The 20,464-nt window shown below is 44.5% G+C and overlaps 1 protein-coding gene across 1 annotated transcript; it reads left to right on the forward strand.

Annotated features, from left to right (window-relative positions):
- Nucleotides 1-1,011: 1,011 nt before the first annotated feature.
- On the forward strand, nt 1,012-19,934 carry STYX (serine/threonine/tyrosine interacting protein). The gene is made up of 11 exons (XM_083440208.1): nt 1,012-1,432; nt 6,919-6,951; nt 8,827-8,880; nt 10,751-10,848; nt 12,843-12,903; nt 14,682-14,718; nt 15,805-15,844; nt 15,934-15,984; nt 17,622-17,694; nt 18,473-18,557; nt 19,412-19,934. The coding sequence occupies exons 1-11, from the start codon at nt 1,376-1,378 to the stop codon at nt 19,480-19,482; spliced, it is 660 nt and encodes a 219-aa protein (XP_083296334.1). The 5' UTR covers nt 1,012-1,375; the 3' UTR covers nt 19,483-19,934.
- Nucleotides 19,935-20,464: the final 530 nt, after the last annotated feature.

The raw sequence follows: 20,464 nt of genomic DNA on the forward strand, positions 1-20,464 counted from the left end.
GATGTTGATCAAAATGGTTTTTTTTTTTTTTTAAAGCATGAGGCAAATTCAAGGAAGAAGCAGCTGGTGCATTTATTTGTCTCTACTTTTTAAGATGCTGTCTAGGTTGGTCATTGCTTTTCTCCCAAGAAGCAGGCGTCTCTTAATTTCGTGGCTGCTGTCACCATCTGCAGTGATCATGGAGCCCAAGAAAGTAAAATCTCTCACTGCCTCCATTTCTTCTCCTTCTATTTGTCAGGAGGTGATGGGCCCAGTGGCCAGGATCTTCGTTTTCTTGATGTTGAGCTTCAGACCATATTTTGCGCTCTTTCTATTAAACTCCTGCTGCTGCTCCCCGTTTTATCCCCACAACGCCCCCCCCCCTGCGATGCAGGTGAGGAGAAGGGGCTGCAGTGACTACGACGCCCAAGGTTAGCCAGAGGCAGTTTCACGGCCTAAGCAGGGATTCGAACCCACGGCTGCCAGCGCCACGCCATACCGCCTGAGGCAACACAGACGCTTTCGAAGCTCTCTTCCTCCCACCAAGACGCGCCGGGCACACTTTCGCGCATGCGCACACCCGGAGGAATAGCGGGGCGCCCTGCCTGTTGCCCGGCCACGCCTCCTCCTCCTCCCCCTCCCTCGGGATTCCTGCCACGCCCATCCCATCTCCGGCCCGTTCCTAGGGCCACGCCCCTCTCCCTCCCGGCGCTGGTCTCTCTCTGCCACGCCCACTCCTTCTACGTCCCGCTCCGAGTGCGCGCGCGCGCTCTCTCTCTCTCTCTTTTTGCCACGCCCATTCCTTTTCTGTACACCCCTCCCTAGGGCCACGCCCACCTCCTCTTCCCCGCTCGGGTCTCTGTGCGCCCCGCCCACTCCTTTTACGGCACGTCTCTGGGGCCACGCCCCCTCCCTTTTCCCGGCCGGCTCGCCTCAGCCAGCGACAGTTGGTGCCTGAGGAGGAAGAGGAGGGGGCGGCGGCGGCGGCGGCCGCGCGCACGGGCGGAGCGCGCGGGGCGCCTGTGAAGGGGCGGGGGCAGAAAGGAGGGGAGGGGAGAAGCAGCCGAGCGGCCGGCCTTCCCTCAGACCGACCGACCGACCGCCTCACGGGGGAAGGAGGAGGAGGAGGGGCCGCCGACCAAGCCCAGCCAGCGGCATGGCGGCTGGGCGCGAGCCGCCGCCGCCGCTCCCGCCGCCGCTGCTCTCTCCTACCTCGCCTTCGCCGCCGCCTCGCTTCCCCGCCCTGGCCGCCTCCCGCGCGCCGAGGCCCGCCGCCGCCCACGACGACGTCCTGCTCCTGCCCCACTGACCGCCTGAGGGGAAGGAGAGCGCGCCTGAGGGAGGGAGGGAGGGAGGGAGAGGCACGAGGGGGAGACCAGAGGACCCCCCCCCCGCCATGGAGCTCGCCAAGCCGGTCTTCCCCGCGCTGCCGCATCCCAAAGAGGACTCTGAGGTGAGCTGGGGGGGGGGCGGCGGCGAGGGTCTTCTCCCCCCTCCTCTCCCCCTGCCCGCCTTTTCCTCCCCCCTTCCGACGCCTCAGCATCTCAATGGCTGGAAACGGTCACTAGGCGGGCTGTGCTGTCCTCTACTACTTACACACACACACAAGACACACAACACACCCGTCGTGGGAAGGGGGGGTCGCTTGCAGTGACGGGTGGGGGGGGCTTCAGGAACCGACCTTGATCATGGCCGCCTCCCACCCTTGGGTGTTTGGACCCTTATGGGTCTTCAAGGGTTCGCCCCCCATCCTCCTCCCGTTTTGGGGGGGTGTGAATTGGGGGAGACACCTTTCTCGGATGGGGCGTGTCACGTTGTGGTTCATCCAGCGCCCCGTGTTCGTACGTGTGTATGTGTGTCTGTGTGCATATGTGTGTGTATTTCATATGTTCTCTCTTTACCCTATTAGATCTGGCGTAATTTTTCTGCCACACCATTGTGGCAGTGCTGGTGTGTGTGTGTGTGTTTGGAGGGGGGAGTGGTTAACATTTTGTAGCCTGCAGCCTCTTTTGGGAAGTCCCACAACTCATCTCGTTTTTCCATTCTGCCCTGAATGGGTGTGTGTGTGACTCTTCACACTACATGGGCGCATTTGACTCAGCATCCGTTTACTACAAAAAACGGGAGAATACAACAACACCGCTTAAAGAGTGATGTTCTCTTTCTTCCATCCTGGTTGTGGGTCAGGGCTTGAAGTGACCAGGAAAGAGGTATTGGGGTCATGGAGGATGGTTAGATGAAAAGGTAAACCCGGTATGTGTAAAAGGAGGTGTCCATGTTAGGGGTCCTTGGGAAATAAGGTTGCCCATAACAAAAAGCCCTTACGCAGATCTGTGGTTTGTGTACAGTTCTGTTTGCCTCACCTCAGAAAGGCTATTGTGGCACTGGAAAAACTGGAAAAGGGCAACCGAAATGATCAAGTGGCTGCAGCAACTCTTCTATGTGGAAAAGTTGTGACATTTAAGGCTTTTTAGTTTAGAGAAAAGGCGCATAAGAGGGTTTAAAAAATTATAGTGAAATTGGATAGAGAAAAGTTTTTATACTCTGTGCCAAAAAGCTAAATGTTCAATATTTAGGACAGGTAAAAAGAAGTACAGTGGTGCCCCGCAAGACGAAATTAATTCGTTCTGCGAGTTTTTTCGTTCTACAAGTTTTTTCGTCTTGCGAAGCACCAATGCGTATTGACGGTTTCCCATAGGAATGCATTGCCGGTTTAAAAAAAAAAAAGGTGCAAGACGTTTTGTCTTGCAAAGCAAGCCCATAGGGAAATCCGTCTTGCGAAGCAACTCAGAAAACGGAAAACTCTTTCGTCTTGCGAGTTTTCGTCTTCCGAGGCATTCGTCTTGCGGGGCACCACTGTACTTCACTCTGTGCATATTCAGTTGCAGAAGTCACTATAATAAGATGCAGTGATGGCCACCAATGATGGTTTGCTTTAAAACTGGTTTAGACAAATTCATGGAGGGTGTGATTATCAATGGCTACTTTTCATGAATCAGTACAATGCAAAAGCAAAAAACACGTGCAATTCTAGCCTGACAGAAGTAGTGTCCAGATCAAGGAAAGAAATTGTACCACCCAATTCTGCCTTGGTCAGAACCCACCTGGAGTCCTGTGTCCAGTTCTGGGCATCATAGTTTAATGAGGATATTGACAAGCTGAAATGTGTGCAGAGGAGGGCAACCGAGATGAGCAAGGGTCTGGAAACCAAGCCTTACGAGGAATGCTTGAAGGAGATGGGAATGTTTAGTCTGGAAAAGAGGAGACTGAGAGGAGATATGAGAGCCATCTTCAAATATCTGAAGGGCTGTCACGGAAGATGGAGCAGGCTTGTTTTCTGCTGGGTGGGGGTGGGGGACTCGAACCAATGGATTCAAATTACAAGGAAGGAAATGCCAACTATACATTAAGAAGCACTTTCTGATGGCAAGAGCTGTTCAGCAGTGGAAAGGGCTCCCTCAGAAAGTGGTGAACTCTATATCATTTGAAGTTTTTAAATAGGGGTTGGATGGCCATCTCTCAAGGAATGTTTGGTTGTCCTTCCTGTATTGCAGGGGGTTGAACTACCCTTGGGATCCCTTACAACTCAACAATTCTATTATTCTATGATGGCTGTGCATTACTAGAGGCAGTTGCTGTGCTCATGTTGCATTCATATCCTGCTGGCAGGCCTCCCAGATGCATCTAGTCGTCCCCTGGACTAGATGCGCCCATAGTCTCATCCGGCAGGTTTTTGAAGGTCCATGTTATTCAGTCCTTCACTCTAGAGAATTCCAGGGTTTTGTCACTGCCAGCATCCGTCTCATTCTCTCCTGTTTAGCTGCTTCTACCTGACAAAGGTTTATTGGGAAACCTTACCCAGTGGTGTGTACCTTTGCGCAGTCCTACTTGCGTTTGTCAGTTCATAGATTTATTAATTCTCTTTTTTCATCACCTTATATTTTACACCAAAAGCAAGTTGCAGGGCAGTAAAATGCCCACCTGCAATAAAACAGCAAATAAAATTAAGATATAATAAATCCTAAGTGGTGGTCTTAAACTTTATCTCAATGTCCAGCCCCACTTGGTCTTCCTACTGTTTCACACACCCCTATGCGCAAACAATCATGCTGTACTTCATTTCTATTTTTAGACTCTCCCATTTCCTTTCAGAATCCAGAATGATCTTAACTGCTGTTTGATTTACCATCCCTGTTTAGCAATAATTGTGCATTGTAAGGAATGTAAGGTTTTCCCCATTGCCCCAACTCAGTCAGCTGTGTGGTATATGAAAGTACTGGTAATTTTAAAAATTATGGGGGGGCGGGCACACAGAAAATGCTGTCCTTCATGCCCTTGCTGGCCAGCCTGCTTCATGGAGGGGCAGTTCCATGCAGAGGTTTCTCCTCAGCCGACATATCTTGTGAGGAGACAAAAGAAAGCCAGAAATTAAAATCAGTGTTCCAAATTCGCCAGGCACCAGGCGCATTTTGCGCCTGACTATTGGCCACTTGCGACCAAGTGAAGCTGCCTGTGCGCCAGGATGGTGCCTGACATCTCCACCATCTGGAGATGCATGCCTGGGGATCATGGGGTCATGACTGTTTTCACACACTAATGCCACACCCTGTAGAATTCTATCCTTGATATTTTACCTACATAATCAGAACAAATTTCAGGAACCAAAAAGTCGTATTGAAAAATACGATTTTCGAGCCATCTGGCCCAAAAATGGCAACTTGACATTCCGTTTTGGTGACTATAACCCTGGTTTAAGGAGCTATTTGGTGCCTAGCTAATATTAAGTTTCTAAGACTGATTAAACTGTAGCCCAACCTTTTAAACCCTGTTTTAAAACCGGTACATTAAATTGTGGAAAGCTTTAAAATAGATGCAGGATTACTGATTTTATTGGCTATCCATCCTTTTTAGTTCTGCATCAGCTACAGTCCTGAATAAAGGAAGAGCAGGTCTATGCTGAGCATGTTGCAATAACCAAGTCTTGAGGTTTTTAATCATGAATAGCAGTTGGTACATCTTACTCTGGGGGGAAAAGCCCAGCAATCTTCCCATCTGGAGGTGCTGGAGAAAAATGTTCTAAGCCACTGTTGCTATTTGAAGGTCCAGACACAGCAATGTACCCTGGAGCTCATAAACAGAGGAGGTAAAATTATACGTCCTCCATTCCTTCCAATTTACTATCATATTGTTGGGATACAGAGTCATTCCTTTTGACCACATCACATCTGAACCATGGTCAGATGCTGACTTGCAGATACTCTTGGAAAGAATCTGACAACACCACACGCCTATACTGCGTGAGGCATGTATCTGGTGAGGTTTTATGAAGTTTTAGATTTTTCAAAATGGAACCAACTCCATTTCAAAGGCATGAGATAAGCAGAACTTTATTAAAACCTAAAAATATCATTTTGGAGTGACAGATTAAAACTAATATTTGTTCAAATAGAATAGTGCAGCGTATAATTGTTAGATTGCAAACCTGTTGTGATTGTCCACATTAAATTATCCAAGACACCATAGGCTGTTGAAGTATTTAATAAATATGTAAACAAAGAGCGGTAATTGGAATTTGCATGATCCGCATTTAACTGTAATTCCCCTTTAAAATACACAATCATAGCAAATGCCAGAATTCTGTGAAAGCTCATTGGTAGGAACAGATCAGAAATAGTGAATTTGTAGCAACAGTATGAGTAATATTTAATGCATGTGCTTCTAAATCAGTTTTTAGCAAGATATGATCATATTTTAATATGAAACCAACAGCTGACCATTTGCACTTAACTGTTGTTCATTCAACACTTTCTAGATTTGTAAATATTCTATAAAAAGCAGGTTGCCAAATATCTAGGATCAAACCAGCTTTTATTTGGCATGAAAGTATACCTTTCAAAATGCAAATAGCTAAAAACTAATGCAGATGAGTTAAATAAGTCTAGCAGTTCATTCTGCATGTTTCCTGCTTCTCTGTCACTCCAAAAGGAGCTGCCAATGTTATGCCAGAGCCTTGCTGGAATTGTTGGCAGCTGTCTGTCTCGAGACAGTGGAAGATTGTCCATTTGGGGGTGAAGTCAAGCTGTTGGAAGACTGCAGCTCCTGATGTGGCTGCAGAGACCTATACGGGACAGACATGTTGCAGCTGGGACAGATGAAGGTGTCTGGTTTTGCTGTGTCTCTCTGTGCTCTGCTGAGGACTGTGGAGTTAATGTTGCCAGTCTTCATGTCATGTTTGCAGACATCTTTGTAATGCAGAGTTGGTCTGCCAACAGGCAGAGAGCTCCCTGTAGAGCATGTCCTTTAGGAGAAGAGTCAAGAATGTTGATTCCAACAGACAAAAATCAGCACTTGATAAAAATTCTTGCTGCTGCTCTTGTCATTTCTAACAACTCTTAGATATGCTTTTTGTGGTAGCTAGCACCCTTGCCATTACAAAACTTCCACTCTGGGTAGTCTTTTGATTCCAAGCACACTTAAATGTTCTGTTGAATCTCAGAAGGCCTTTTTGATGATGAAGTAAAGTCTGTTTGATATCTGAAAAACATGTCTATTCAGGATCTGGCATTTAACTACTTACTAACTGAATAAATGTATATTCTTTTGCTTTGCCCATATAAAAGTTGTAATTTGCAAGGCTCCTTTTTGTTGACAGTCTGTGAAGTTTCTGCTAGTTTTTATGTGATTGAAGCTATAATTCATCATTCACTATTCAAACTGTAATTATGATAATGAGAAATATACAAAATTTAACATGTTGAATAAGATGTAACTTAGATCATGTTATATATGTGTGTATCTTTTCAAAGACTTAAAAACTTTGCAACTAACCAGATTTTCCTTGAAAAACAGTTGGTTCTCTTAAGGGCAATACTGAAAATTATTGTTAAGTGAACACTGCATTCTCTCTCTCTCTCTCTCTCTCTCTCTCTCTCTCTCTAGGACTGGACATATCCAATGAGAAGAGAGATGCAGGTATGGCTGTTTCTTTTACTCAAAGCTAGCTACTGGTTCATTAGATACTTGGTGGTGGTGGTGCTGCTAGGCTTTAGCAAATCCATATGCCCTAAGACACTCAGGTGTGCTGCAGAGGTACACTGGGAACGATTGCTCTGGAAACACCCAAGAGATGACTTGGAGTGACAGGACTAACACACAGGGATAGTTGTAATTCCAAGTGCAGTTTTGGGCTACCAAGAGTTTTGTTACCTTCCTTTTATGCCCTAGACTCACACCCAGTTTCTCTTATTCATCTAGGCATTGTCTTGCATTAATGTCCAGTTGAGAGAGACCTACTCAAGGTCCCCAGATCTGTGACCTTCCCTTTCCTCGCTGTCTTTTTGGGCCTTGTGGGCAATTCCCAGCCCTAACCTTCCTTCCAAAAATGGTTGTCTCTGCTATCTTTGCTCCTGGCCAGTTGGCTGCTCTCTGCACCTATCTGTCACTCATTCCCCTCTCCACGTGTTCCAGGAGCCTGCAGGGGCCACTATTTCTTTGCTTGGAAGTTGCTGTTTCTCTCCTGGTCTGTGGACAGTGGGGAAAGCTGATGCTCATGCTGTAACACTCACTGAATTTTTTCCTAAATTTAAGAGTAACACAACAGTTCTGTAGATTGCTAAGTACTGGTCATATTTGGTGAAGGGAGAAATAAAATGAATTTGTCTGGATTGGCAGATGCCTCTGCAAAGTAAAATTAAAATGTTAATAGGCTATTGCAGCTCCCTCCTAAACTTGCAGTTTGCATAGGAAACTTCCTAAATTCTAAGTCTTTTTTCTGGATAGGGGAAGCCCTCATGATTTCTTGTAGATGTAGGCTTTGTTCACAAGGTGTGGTTTGCATGGCATGCAAAAATTTGGCAGGAAAAGCTCTTTCTAGCATTGAGATGCAGTGAATTATGGTTTGCTTGTTGGATTTTCATGTTAAGCAGCCAGAAGCCCTCCCAGAAAAGAGAGTACACCTCTTGTATTGCAGGGACCTTGAGAAATAGTTAAGTAAAACAATCCAAATGGCTCAAGTAAGCAAGCCACATAGTGGGTATTGGAGAATCTTGGTTGTAGGCTATCTAGTTCAGAGTGATGTTAAGGTGGTATCAGATGAGGAGGAAGCTATGCAATGAAAAAGTGGGGTGGTATGTTAGCCTATGTGTAAGATCGCACATCCTTTTCTTCTGCATTTAGCATAGAGCAACTATACTGTCAGTGAGGTACATTTATCTCAGTCCTGTTACATTCAAACCTTTGAAGCCTTTGAGAAGCCTTTGAGGATTACAGGCAAGAGAAACATTCTAGTCTAGAAGGAGCTGGTGGGGGAGGGAAGCTTGAGTTGGAGCTTCAGTGAGGCAAGACAGTTCCTGGAATCTTATTCTGGGATATTATTACCTTGGCGGCAGGCAGCTCCCTGCTGCTTAGATTTTTCTCTCCACCTCTCTGTCACCTCAAACTTGTTCATGTTTCTCTCCCCCCCCTGCTCTGTTTCTCAGGCAGAATATACCAAGTCATTTATCAGCAAAGAATAAATGCCTTTCTCATAAACCATTTATTATACTGTGCCTGAATTCTGTTAGTCAATACCAAGAAGTGTGCTTGTGGTTTTCTCTCTGCCATTGTCCTTTGCAACCTCTTATGTTTCTGTTGTGCAAGATTCCCTCGTAGCCCCACTGCCAGCAGTACTGGGAAAAAGTACCCATTTCTCAGGTAAAACCGCAGAGCTCTTTCCAGATCCCATATATGCATCCGGTTAATGCTAGTGTAATTAAACTCTACTGCTAGTGTTGGTCTTGTGTAGCTTCTACCAGATTACTGAGGTGGATTGAATTTTCATTCCTCTCTTTATCTCTCCTTTTTTTAAAGGAAATTTTACCTGGGTTGTTCCTGGGCCCGTATTCTTCAGCTATGAAAAGCAAGGTAGGTGTGTCTTTCTAGAATTTTTTATTGCTGGTCACTTGTGCTTTTTTTCTAGGAAAAAAAGGTACAGGAACTAATATTGAACAGACCTTGTACTAGTAGTACAGGGGACTCCCAAATTAGACGGTGGTTCCAGGCCCCTGCACGCATACCCAAAATTGTATATAATGGGGAGCACACTGGAGAGTCCTAGTGGTTCAAAGAGGAGACCCACCCCAAAGCCCAAAGAGGTCCCAAAGAGCCAGCAGAACTGACGTGCAAGGAGGTTTCTTCCCTGGTTGCCCTGACCAATCTAAGCACCTTGTCCACATCATCGGTCCTTACTAACTAAAACTCATCTAACATAGCAACTACATGGTGCTCTGGTACCTCTCAAGGTTCATCTGCTATACGTGGAGTCGCGGTCCCGGTGTGGATGCAAATGATTTTATGATCCTCAAAATGCTTTGCAAACAAGTCACAGTAAGCTGTCACCTCCTTTGGGCCGGATTGTAAAAGGCCCTGCACCACCCAGAAATGCTCTGCTGGGTGGCTCAGTTAGGATGCAATGGAGACAGCAAAGCATACTTTCTTAGCTGCCTTCACTGCTGCTGGGTAGGCCCATTGTTCGATTGCATTTTACTGGAATTTTCCTCCACTCGTGTTTGAGCAGTGCCCCAATTTGTTTCCTTAGCCTAAGCTCTGGAGTACTCTGGGGAGCCAAATGGGTGAAATGAAGAGGGAAAAGGCACTCAGGGTGATCGTGTCAACAGCCCAAGCCTGTTGGGTGTTCCAGAGGCCATCCAGGGCTTTGACAGGAGCGCCAATCATATCAGCTATCTGGAAATCCTTTGGATCCATCAGCCTCCTAGGGCAGGCTATCTTAATAGATCCCCTGCCTCTGCAGAGGAGAAAAGTGTTGAAAGCTTAATCTCAGCAGGAAGTGATCTGGCCATGAGAAGGAACTGGTTTCAATATCCCCCACTCTTCCTGATAACCCTCTTCCTGTCCATTTCTGTGCCACCTATAATATAAAAAACTTAAGCGGTATTAAAAAAATCCCTAAAGCTGCAGTAGACCACTATGCCACTAATGTGTGGTGGTGGTTGTTTGGGGGTGTTATTGGGTGGTTGTGTTCATTTTGATTCTGTATTTTGTGGTTTTATATTCTGATTTGATTTTGTAAACTGCCCTTAGACCTGAGGGTGTAGGGTGGTATATAAATTCAATAACAACCACAATAACTTGGACAACAAATTTTACAAAAATACAGTTACACATAAAAATGTTACATTAATACACAATTATTGATACATATAAACCAATATAAATTCCTTCTCCTTGATTGTCATGTGTGAATTTTTTTCTGTAACATTTTAATTTTCTACTGTTTGCTAATTGGACTCTGCTTGAGGAATGACAGAGAAAGCTGTTTTAAACAAACAAACAAAGAAACTGCAAAATGTACACTTTCTGACACAACATTAATTGTCTTTGAATAGAATTACACTGTTTATTGATGAGCTGCACCTTTGTGCCAACCCAAAACGACCAGAAGCTTGTCCAGCCTATTTTGAAAGGTTCAAATGAATGTGGAAAGGAAATTCCTTCTGAGTTTTTGTCAGCTTTAAACGAAGTCACCTTTTTAAAACAAAGCCACACAGTAACTTTGCAGGCTTCCGGCTTGTTTTACACTGGCTACAAAAGTGAATTTGTTGTGTGTGTTTGGTTTTAAGCTATCATGGTCTTACTGAACATTTTAAATATCTAAATATATTGTCTTAATAAAATGTCTTAATAAAGCTATCAGCTAGTCATGATGCAATATTATTACTCCTGTTTGTATGCTAGTTTAAAGGAGCTTTCACTTTTTCAAACATTCATTTTGCAGCTACCTATACTTCAGAAACATGGAATTACCCATGTAATATGCATACGACAAAATATTGAAGCAAACTTTATTAAACCAAACTTCCAGCAGTTATTTAGGTAAGTAACCTATAAACCAATGTTGTGAAAATATGTCATTTTCAATGTGTGCTTGTTGTGCTAGTGTAGTTTTCAGTCTTTACACTGCAAAGCAAGATTGCAGGTAATGCTTAAACGTTTCAGTGGATCGCAATAGTTGGCAGGCATATTGCATAGCGTGAATGTCAGAAAGACAGGTGCAAGAACTTCTTTATGACTTCCTGTGAGGAATGAGATTGCTGTAAGGACAAGGCAAAATGCTTTGGGTAAGAAGCAGGGCCAGTGAGGGGTGTGGCTGGGGTATTCCAAGGGCCAGATAGAGAGGTTGGGGTGCACATTCGGCCCCCAAACCTGAGGTTCCTCATCCCTGACATAGCCCTTCCCACAGTTGCACTGTATTCTTTTCAAACATGGCTGAAAGTGATTCCTGTTGAACTTGACCAAAGCTGGTGTTCAAAGACAGGAAGCCTAAGGAGCAAACTACAGTGGTATCTCGGGTTAAGTACTTAATTCGTTCCGGAGGTCCGTTCTTAACCTGAAACTGTTCTTAACCTGAAGCACCACTTTTGCTAATGGGGCCTCCTGCTGCTGCCGCGCCGCTGGAACACGATTTCTGTTCTCATCCTGAGGCAAAGTTCTTAACCTGAAGCACTATTTCTGGGTTAGCAGAGTCTGTAACCTGAAGTGTATGTAACCTGAAGCATATGTAACCCGAGGTACCACTGTACATGTTACACCACAGCTGCATGTGGCGATAGCCCAACAAGGGTTGCTCAGCTGGCAGTACGACTTCCCTCAGTGAAATGAAGAAGGAAGCAATTTTCAGCTATTCCCTTTCCCCTCCGAAGCCCTCCATGCGCCACCGGAACTGATCTGGAGAGTCCCCCAGCCTTCTGGAGCAGGTTTAGGAGCAGGGTGCTACAGAGCATAGCTGTCAACTTACAGATTTGAAAATAAGGGACCAGCAGCCTTGAAAATAAGGGACCTGCAGCCTCACCTGTTCCAGGCACTCCAGTCTTCCTGTCCTCCTGCAGTCTGGTCAAACTCATGCTGGTAGCTTCGAGAACACTGTCCAACCAACTTTGTAACCAGAGGTTCAACTGAATAGAATCTGAATCACATGCACCACAAGGCCTATGCAGCCTCAACTTAAGATGGCTCCCCGGCCTGGCTTTGCACTGCAAAGTTTGCAGCAGCACGTGCCACAAAATGGCGTCTAGCATTCAAAAAACCCCTCAGCTTGCATTAACTAGCTACACACAAGGCATGCAAGCTCCACCCCCCAGTCGTTATTAGACTTCTTATTGGGTGAGCAACACAGCCAAGCAACACAGTTGGAGCCTCCCTCCTCCCTGGCCAGCAGGGAGGGAGGGAGAGGACCTGCTTCCTTTGAAATTTAAGGGACATCCATCAATAAGGGACAGCAGCGGGACATGGCACTGGAATAAGGGACTGTCCCTTCAAATAAGGGACGCTTGACAGCTATGCTGTAGAGGGGGCGAGAAATCATTGAGAAATTCTTGCCCCCTTTTTCCACTGACAGGGGCAAGAATGACAGTTGGATACAACCCACAGAAAGCTGTCTTAATGATAATCTAGCTCTGTATTTTCTGCTTTGCCTGGCAGTGGCTCTCCCATGCTTTCAGATAGTCTTTCCCAGCCCTGCTTGCTCTGAAATGCAGATCAGCCTTTAGAGCTGTTTTGCAGCAGTGAAGAGAAAGGAGGATAGAACCTTACTCTGCTAGTAGTTTTTCTCCTGAAATTCTCCTGAAGTCTTGCCTCATAGGTTTCATGAGGGAATTTTGCAACAACAGAGAAGGGGTCATTTGGCTATCGTACATTCCTTTACAGAACAATATGTTGGACCTTTTAACTTTTATATTTATATTTATATTATATAATATATATTATATTTTATATCTGCTTCAAATGATAAAAGAAACATTTTTCAGACTGGGTGTTAATGTTTTAGAAGATGAGCAATTCTGTACTTAACACACTTACTTTAATTGTAGGTATTTAGTCTTGGATATTGCAGATCATCCCATTGAAAATATAATCAGATTTTTCCCGACGGTAAGTGTTTAGCATGACTTGTGAGTTAAACTCTTTCATCCTAATATCTTTCAGAAATCATGTGAGCAAATGCAGCCCAATGTGCAAGTGAAAAAGGAAGAAACAATCCACCTCTGAAGCAGTTCAGCTAAATTGATAAATAATTCTTCCTGCAATGTCCACCTAATTTAATGGTCTTGTGGATAAGCCCCTGACTGGTAGTATTGCTGGTTTCCATGGGTACAGCCCTCTGGGAAGTTCTCCTGCATAAAAGTGCTTTTGCAGGATTCCCTTTCATTTTAGCATGCTGGAGAAACTTTCCAGTGAATTGTACCCATGGTAACTGTCATATCAGATATTAAGGGGGACAGGTCGCAGAATTCAATTCTCAGCTCAAAAATGGCTGTGTCTGCTTGCTATTCACTCTGTGCAAGATATCTGAGTTGCTTTCTCAGCATCTGTCTTTTTACTTTGTGCACTTTGTTCTCTCCTGCCCCTTGGATGGCCATTGTCAGGCATCTGCTGAAAGTGCACTCCATTGACTTCTTGTGAACTGTTGGCAATGGAGGGGGCCTCTTGAAATGGCTATGCAGATGTCTGAATACTTGTGCCGGGCCAAGCTGGCTAGGGAGTTTCAAGAAGCAGCTGGGGAGAGCCATATTTCTAGGCCCCTTTGCTGCTGCTTCAAGACAAGGAGCACTAAAAACCTTAATAAAAATGATGAGCTCTCCATTCTGCTGTCCCACCCCCACAACATCTTAACAATAATTATGTTAGGAGGCCCCCCCACCACTTCTGTTCTGCCCTGTTAAATTGCCATGTCACTTTAAAAAACTTTTTAATGAATCTTGGGTGTTAATTCTTGCCATAAAACCGAGCACTGAAAAAGTTGTTTATTTTACATGTTTTTATTCTGCTTTTCCACTAAAAGTGCCCAGGGAGGCTAACAGCAGAAATATGGGCAGTGATAATTTTCCACGTGTTCGTTTGTGTGTGACTGCCAACCTGAGTGCAGTTTTTGGCCCTGGAAGAGGGCAGAATGGGGTTGGGGGCTGGGTGTGCCATGACTGGAATGCAATCCCTGCACAAACGGGGAGTTGCCTGTAATACTATCCCCAATTCAAAATGATAAGCAATAATCAGAATTTAAAAGAAATGCAGTAGCTAAAGTCATGGTTTAGGTTTTGGGGTAGATAAACATCACTGGTCGCCTGTAACCCAAGTGCTGTCAACATTTTATGAGCAGATTAAATCTTCACACTATTTTTCTGGCCTGACAGGATATGCCTTGATTGCATACATCCATGAGTTACAAAACACATCTTTCCGCTTGGAAGTGTTGCTGTGAGAATGTTGATGTCCATGGCAAAATATAAATATAACTAGGGCTACAAACACCACGTGTGGGAATCTAGTTGCACCTTTCAGGGCCTTTGAGTTGCTGTACACTGGATTCTGAGGAAGTAGTTTTAAACCATTGCATCTGCTGCTATCAATGTAAAGCAACTTGAAAGCAGCAGGTGTTTTTAGGGTGCTTTTTAAAAGCAGGTGCCTTTAAGCATTTTTGATAAAGTGTAGTATTTTTTGTATTGGCATTCTATTAGCAAGAATACAATATAAAGATGACTATGATCAATGTTTTAAGTCTTCATATTATAAATTTTTGGGGGCCCAAGTTATTTACAATTTCCTCAAGTGCATGATACTCTAGAACACACAAATAGGCTGCATTTGTGTTAAGAACTCTTCAAGATGGCAGTAATTGGAACAGAATCTGTGTCTGTTATGCTTTCCTTTAGACTAAGGCATTTATTGATGGGAGTTTACAAACCGGAGGTACGTGTGCTCACTTTGCTTGCCTACCTAATTTATCAGATGCTTGATACAAATGTGTTGCTTTTTTAGCTACATGTAAATACAGTGGTACCTCAGGTTAAGTATTTAATTCGTTCCGGAGGTCTGTTCTTAACCTGAAACTGTTCTTAACCTGAAGCACCACTTTAGCTAATGGGGCCTCCTGCTGCTGCCGCACCGCCGGAGCCCGATTTCTGTTCTTATCCTGAAGCAAAGTTCTTAACCTGAGGTACTATTTGTGGGTTAGCGGAGTCTGTAACCTGAAGCATATGTAACCTGAGGTACCACTGTACAGATGAAGGGACACGGGCGGCGCTGTGGGTTAAAGCACAGAGCCTAGGACTTGCTGATCAGAAGGTTGGTGGTTCGAATCCCCGCAACGGGGTGAGCTCCCGTTGCTCGGTCCCTGCTCCTGCCAACCTAGCAGTTCGAAAGCACGTCAAAGTGCAAGTAGATAAATAGGTACCACTCCGGCAGGAAGGTAAACGGCGTTTCCGTGCGCTGCTCTGGTTCACCAGAAGTGGCTTAGTCCTGCTGGCCACATGACCCGGAAGCTGTACGCCGGCTCCCTCTGCCAATAAAGCGAGATGAGCGCCGCAACCCCAGAGTCTTTCTGGACCTAATGGTCAGGGGTCCCTTTACCTTTACCTAAATACAGATGGGGTGGATGTACTTGGTAATGGGCTGGGATACAGTCCCTTTTGTGAATGCTATAAGATGTGTAGTGATAGTTGGTGCCATCTAGTTAAGCCTTACTGGCCAGATTCCTTGGAGGCTCATTGGGGTACATACCACATAGCAGGTAATGCAGAAGGAAATAAAGTTCCTGAAGCTCGAACTCTGCTTCCTGCTTATATGTGTTTTAAGATGTTTATGCTGATTTTGCTACTAACTGTGTTTGGTTATGCTAATGATTTAAATTAATTTTAATTAATTTTAATATAAGAAGAGTTCACAAGGAACATGTTGAGGACTGAATGGTGGGATATAAACTAAATAGTACAAATAGTTCAAAATGCCTGTAAAAGCTCTGGCTGGTTTGTGTAAAGCAATTCTTTTCATTCTCAGGAAAAGTTCTTGTCCATGGGAACGCGGGGATTTCTAGAAGGTAACAAGGCTCACTTATTTTTAAAAATATCCCCAGGCATGGCTGACATATCTTAACTTGTTTTTGTTGGTTTGTTTTCTGTTTTTCAGTGCTGCCTTAGTTATTGCATATATTATGGAAACATTTGGAGTGAAGTACAGGTACAGAAGTGATTTTAAACTGCTTTCCATCCCTTGGAGAGAATATTGGTCTTCAGCCGCTGAGTCATGACATGGCCAAAATGGGACACTTGAGTGATTCTACTGTAGAATTGGAAGGGACCACGAGGGCCATCTAGTTGTAGTTTGTTGTTAATGCAGCTCTCCATGTCTAGTGACTAGCTGAGTGAGACCCCGCTTTACAACAAGAAGGGATTAAAAACAGTTGTACAACTTGATCACCTAAGTGTTTCGATATTGTGCAACTTTTTCAAAAGAAAAACTGCCCTAAAATATTGCAGACTGAAGTTGGCAATACAGTGGTACCTCTGGTTAAGTACTTACTTCATTCCGGAGGTCTGTTCTTAACCTGAAACTGTTCTTAACCTGGAGCACCACTTTAGCTAATGGGGCCTCCCTCTGTTCTCATCCTGAAGCAAAGTTCTTAACCCGAGGTACTATTTCTGGGTTAGCGGAGTCTGTAACCTGAAGCGTCTGTAACCCGAGGTACGACTGTACAGGCCTATGTGCCTGCTGTGTTCTTTCAGTGCCAGGCCAAGTTGCCCCTTCTCTCTCCCCTTTCTCAGCCTTTGTGATGGTTGTAACACCTGCTACTGGTGCTGTGACCTCTCCCAGCAAAGAGACCAAGATCTTTTAGTGAAAGGTGTGCATGTTCCCTCTGCCAGAACTTGCCTCCAATACTGATTGCCTCCAGTATGCTCATGCCTTGTTACTCCTCCATCGCCACCTCAGCTGACACAGAGTGCAGTGCTTGCAGTACATCTGAGCTTGGAATGACAGCCAGAGACAGAACAGGTCTTGGATATGCTGTGGGGCAAGGGAATTCTGGGGTTGAAACATCTGTAGAGAATTCTGATCCCAGTGAAGAGGGAGCCCCTGTGATGGCCTTATTACAAAGGATGGAGATGCAGTGAGAATTTCTTAGGGGTAATGGACTCTTGGGGATAAAGATTGGCTATGTGGGTCATCTGCTTTATGTTTTAATAGAGTACTTTAAGTCTGAGATAGATGAGGTTTGTGTGATGGGTCCCAAGCAAGTGAGCTTATGCACAATAACTCTGTCTTGGTCCAGTAAATGGAACATTTAGCCAGGGTCCCTGGATTTAAGTCCTACTTCTGCCTGGGGATCATTGTATTCTCAGCTTCAATTCCCCATCTGTGAAATAGGAGTGGCACTCAACATGGGACTGTTGTGAGGATGAAGATGATGAGTGTTGGCACTGTTGAGTGGGGTGAGGTTTGAGTTTCACTTGGCCTCTTCACTTCATCAGGCCTCGCACAACAGATGTTCCCATTGAGTTGGCCCTCTGTTCAGTGTTTAATGCTTATGACATAAATTTCACATGTAACAGCAGGGTCAGTTCTCAGCATCTTCTATAAGGAAAATCTGTTTAAGTAACTAACTAACTGGACCCAGTTGTTGTTGGCTGTAAGCCTTTATGGAGTTAAGCAGGTCTGGGCATGACTAATTCCTGAATGGGAGCCCTTGTATGTCATTCTAAACTTTTTGAAGGCAGACTACAGGCATAGCTAAACTGAAAGTAAATACCAAAAGAATGAGTCAGAAACCAAATGCAAACTGGTATTAAAGATGAAAATGGAGAATCTCTTTCTTGTAGGGATGCATTTACATACGTGCAAGAAAGAAGGTTTTGTATTAATCCCAATGCTGGATTTGTTCATCAACTTCAGGTAAGTTGTTTTCCTACCTGTTGATGATGTAGAAATATGATATGCGTACTGATGGTCTGGCCCGGCCTCCCCAAGTATCTGATATGCATTGGCTTAAATGAAAAACTTCATTATATCTTGCCTGGCTATTTGGAGTGTTAATTGGTACATTACTGGTATTTGGCCTTTTCTATCATTTTGTTTGCTTTGATGCTGTACTGAGGATGTGAGCAATTCTAACAAATGTAAAATATGTAAAACAGAAGCATAAGATACCTAAAATTAATGATATTTAATAAACAACTTATCAGCTTTATGTTGATAACCACGTGGCCAGTGTAGAGCAGTAGGTCTCAACAGCAGGGGTGTCTGTGCCTTACATGGCTGAGCTTGAGGCTGGTGGCATAAAATCTCTTTGAGCCACAGTGTCCAAAATTCTCTCAGATGCCCCATTTCTGCTCTGCTCTGGTAGACCAGAACAGGTAGACCAGGTGTAGTGCTGGTCCATGTTGACTCTTGAGTAGCTCACTGGTGCCTGCCCCTAAACAGTAGGTGTGGCTTTCTGGAATTGCTCAGGTCAGCCAAATAGAAGCAGTTATTTTTATCCAGAAACCACTCGTTTCTCCTCCCTCACCTCAGTTTCTTGCAATATTCCAGCCTTCATGGCTGTAAACATTTATGTTCCTTTAGCTGCCCTCCCATTCTTTTTATCCCAGGATCCCAATGTCAGGTGAATTCTTGCCCATTTGTGCCAATCCAGTCATTCTGCTGCTGCTTCATTTTTTATTTTATTTTTTAGGAATATGAAGCCATCTATCTAGCAAAGTTAACTATCCAGATGATGTCTCCTCGGCAGCTGGAGCAATCACTGTCTGTCAGTACGGGTGAGCATGTCTTTCTGTGTAGCAGGGGCGGGGAAACATCTTCAGCCCAAGGGGCACATTTCCAGAGCAGTCACTGCCAAGCCTGCCTTCTCAAAGATTTGCATTGTAATCCCCTCTAAAACAAAGGGGGAAACCTTCATTTCAGCAGGGAATTCCAAGCAGACTCTTTCCTGAGTCAGATTTGCATGCAATCCCTTGCTAACTGCTACCTCTACCCAGAATAAAATAGTAGTACTGGCGGTATGGACATTGTCTACCCTTCTTCATGTACATGCATTTCTCCCCTTCACTTGCCCCCAGTACAAACCCCTCCCTAATTAGGAAGGTGTATGCATCAAAACGCCCTGCTAAAATGAAGGGGGGGGGGACATTGTTTTAGCAGCAACTTTCAAGGTCAAATTACCAACTTCTTGATGTCCTGTGATTGACAAGCATGCAGCTGCGCCCACCTGTCAAATGTGCCCCCCCTAGTCCATTTATGACGAGGTTCTGGCCTGTGGAATCGAAAAGGTTCCCCACACCTACATCCAGAGTATGAAAACTACCACGAGAAGCTACTCAAAACTGATGGATTACTGATAGAAACCAACCTGGTTCATATTTGATTAAATCTATTTGAACTTCTTGTTGTCTTGAGTTAAGAAGTAGGAAGAGAAGCACAGGGAGACTGGCTCTTAACCAGTTTCGGATGCTTAAAATGGGCAAAACATGGATAGAAAAATTGGCTTCTAATTGGCATTGTGCAGCAAAATGAAAATGTTTTGTAGAACAGGTCTGGTTCCACTCAAACCATTTTGGAAAGCTTGTTTCTGTCCTCTTAGCCACCTTCTCCACCTGCCCCACCTGTTTTGCAGGAAGTCTGAAACGAACCCATGAAGAGGATGAGGAAATCAGCAATATGCAAGCCGCAGCTCAGAACGGTTGACACCAAGGGCAGCACTCTGGACTTGCTGGCTGGAAATTTCTATTCATGGCAGCTGCTAACGTCAGCAAGATGAACAACCAGATCTATTTTTTATATATATAAAATGGGAGACGAGTCCAACTTCCTTATGCAAACCTGCCCCTCCAGTAGCACACCAGGCAACATGGTTAAGGGTATTGGATTCCTTGACTGACTAGATGGCACTGATTGTTTTGCTCCTTTTTTTTACACTTTATAGTTTTACCCTAAACCAAGACTTTGGACTTGCAAAGAGGTATTATTGCAATAATGCACTTTTCATACTTGAAATTTCTTTATTTGTATTGATAAAGTTATTACTTAAACAAAACGTGGGGGGAATGATTTGTTTATAAAGTTATTTGTGTAATTTATAACAAGAGTCTTTAGTAAAAAAAGGAAAAGAATGAAAAGAAACAACTTCCTAAAATTCACTGTGGGTTGTATTTGTTTCATTTCCCAAGGCTTGAGGCAGAAGGAAACAAGTTTTAGTAGCTATTGGAAATCATTGTTTTGGCCACCATGAAGTCGTAAGAGCAAACTCAAGGTCTCTTCCAGATTAAATGGCTGCTCTTTTCTTGATCCTTTCTGGCTTTTCCCTGAAAAGGCCTCCAAGAAGATAGATTTCCCCCAGCTTTATGAAAATCCACAAGAATTGACTCCTGACAGGCAAATGCGGGTGTACAGCCTTACTGCTGAACGTAGCCTTCTAGCCATATTGCCAGTATTTTTGGCTTTCTGTTCTTCAAACCTATACAGATGATTCGTAATTTACGTGAGGCTTAAGGACTTGCACATAAAGCCAAAATTACGTACAGCCAAAACAACCCTAAAACCACCCCTGCAAGACCACCCCTACTGTTCTGGAGCTGGTGCACCAAGCAGGCCTTGCTCCCTATGAAAGGCAGAGCGCTTTTAAGCTTTCCGCCTTGCTTACCAGGCTCTGGAAGGCTCTCGCGCCTTT

Source organism: Podarcis tiliguerta (genome assembly GCF_965153285.1).
Source record: "Podarcis tiliguerta genome assembly, chromosome: 1".
In the NCBI taxonomy this organism is placed as follows: Eukaryota; Metazoa; Chordata; class Lepidosauria; order Squamata; family Lacertidae; genus Podarcis; species Podarcis tiliguerta.

Bases quoted from the DNA above. Each gene is read 5' to 3' on its own strand.
- STYX (XM_083440208.1), top strand. From the start codon at position 1,376: ATGGAGCTCGCCAAGCCGGTCTTCCCCGCGCTGCCGCATCCCAAAGAG. The intron at 12,904-14,681 runs GTAAGTGTTTAG...GCTTTCCTTTAG, and splicing joins TAATCAGATTTTTCCCGACG to ACTAAGGCATTTATTGATGG. The intron at 17,695-18,472 runs GTAAGTTGTTTT...TTTATTTTTTAG, and splicing joins GATTTGTTCATCAACTTCAG to GAATATGAAGCCATCTATCT.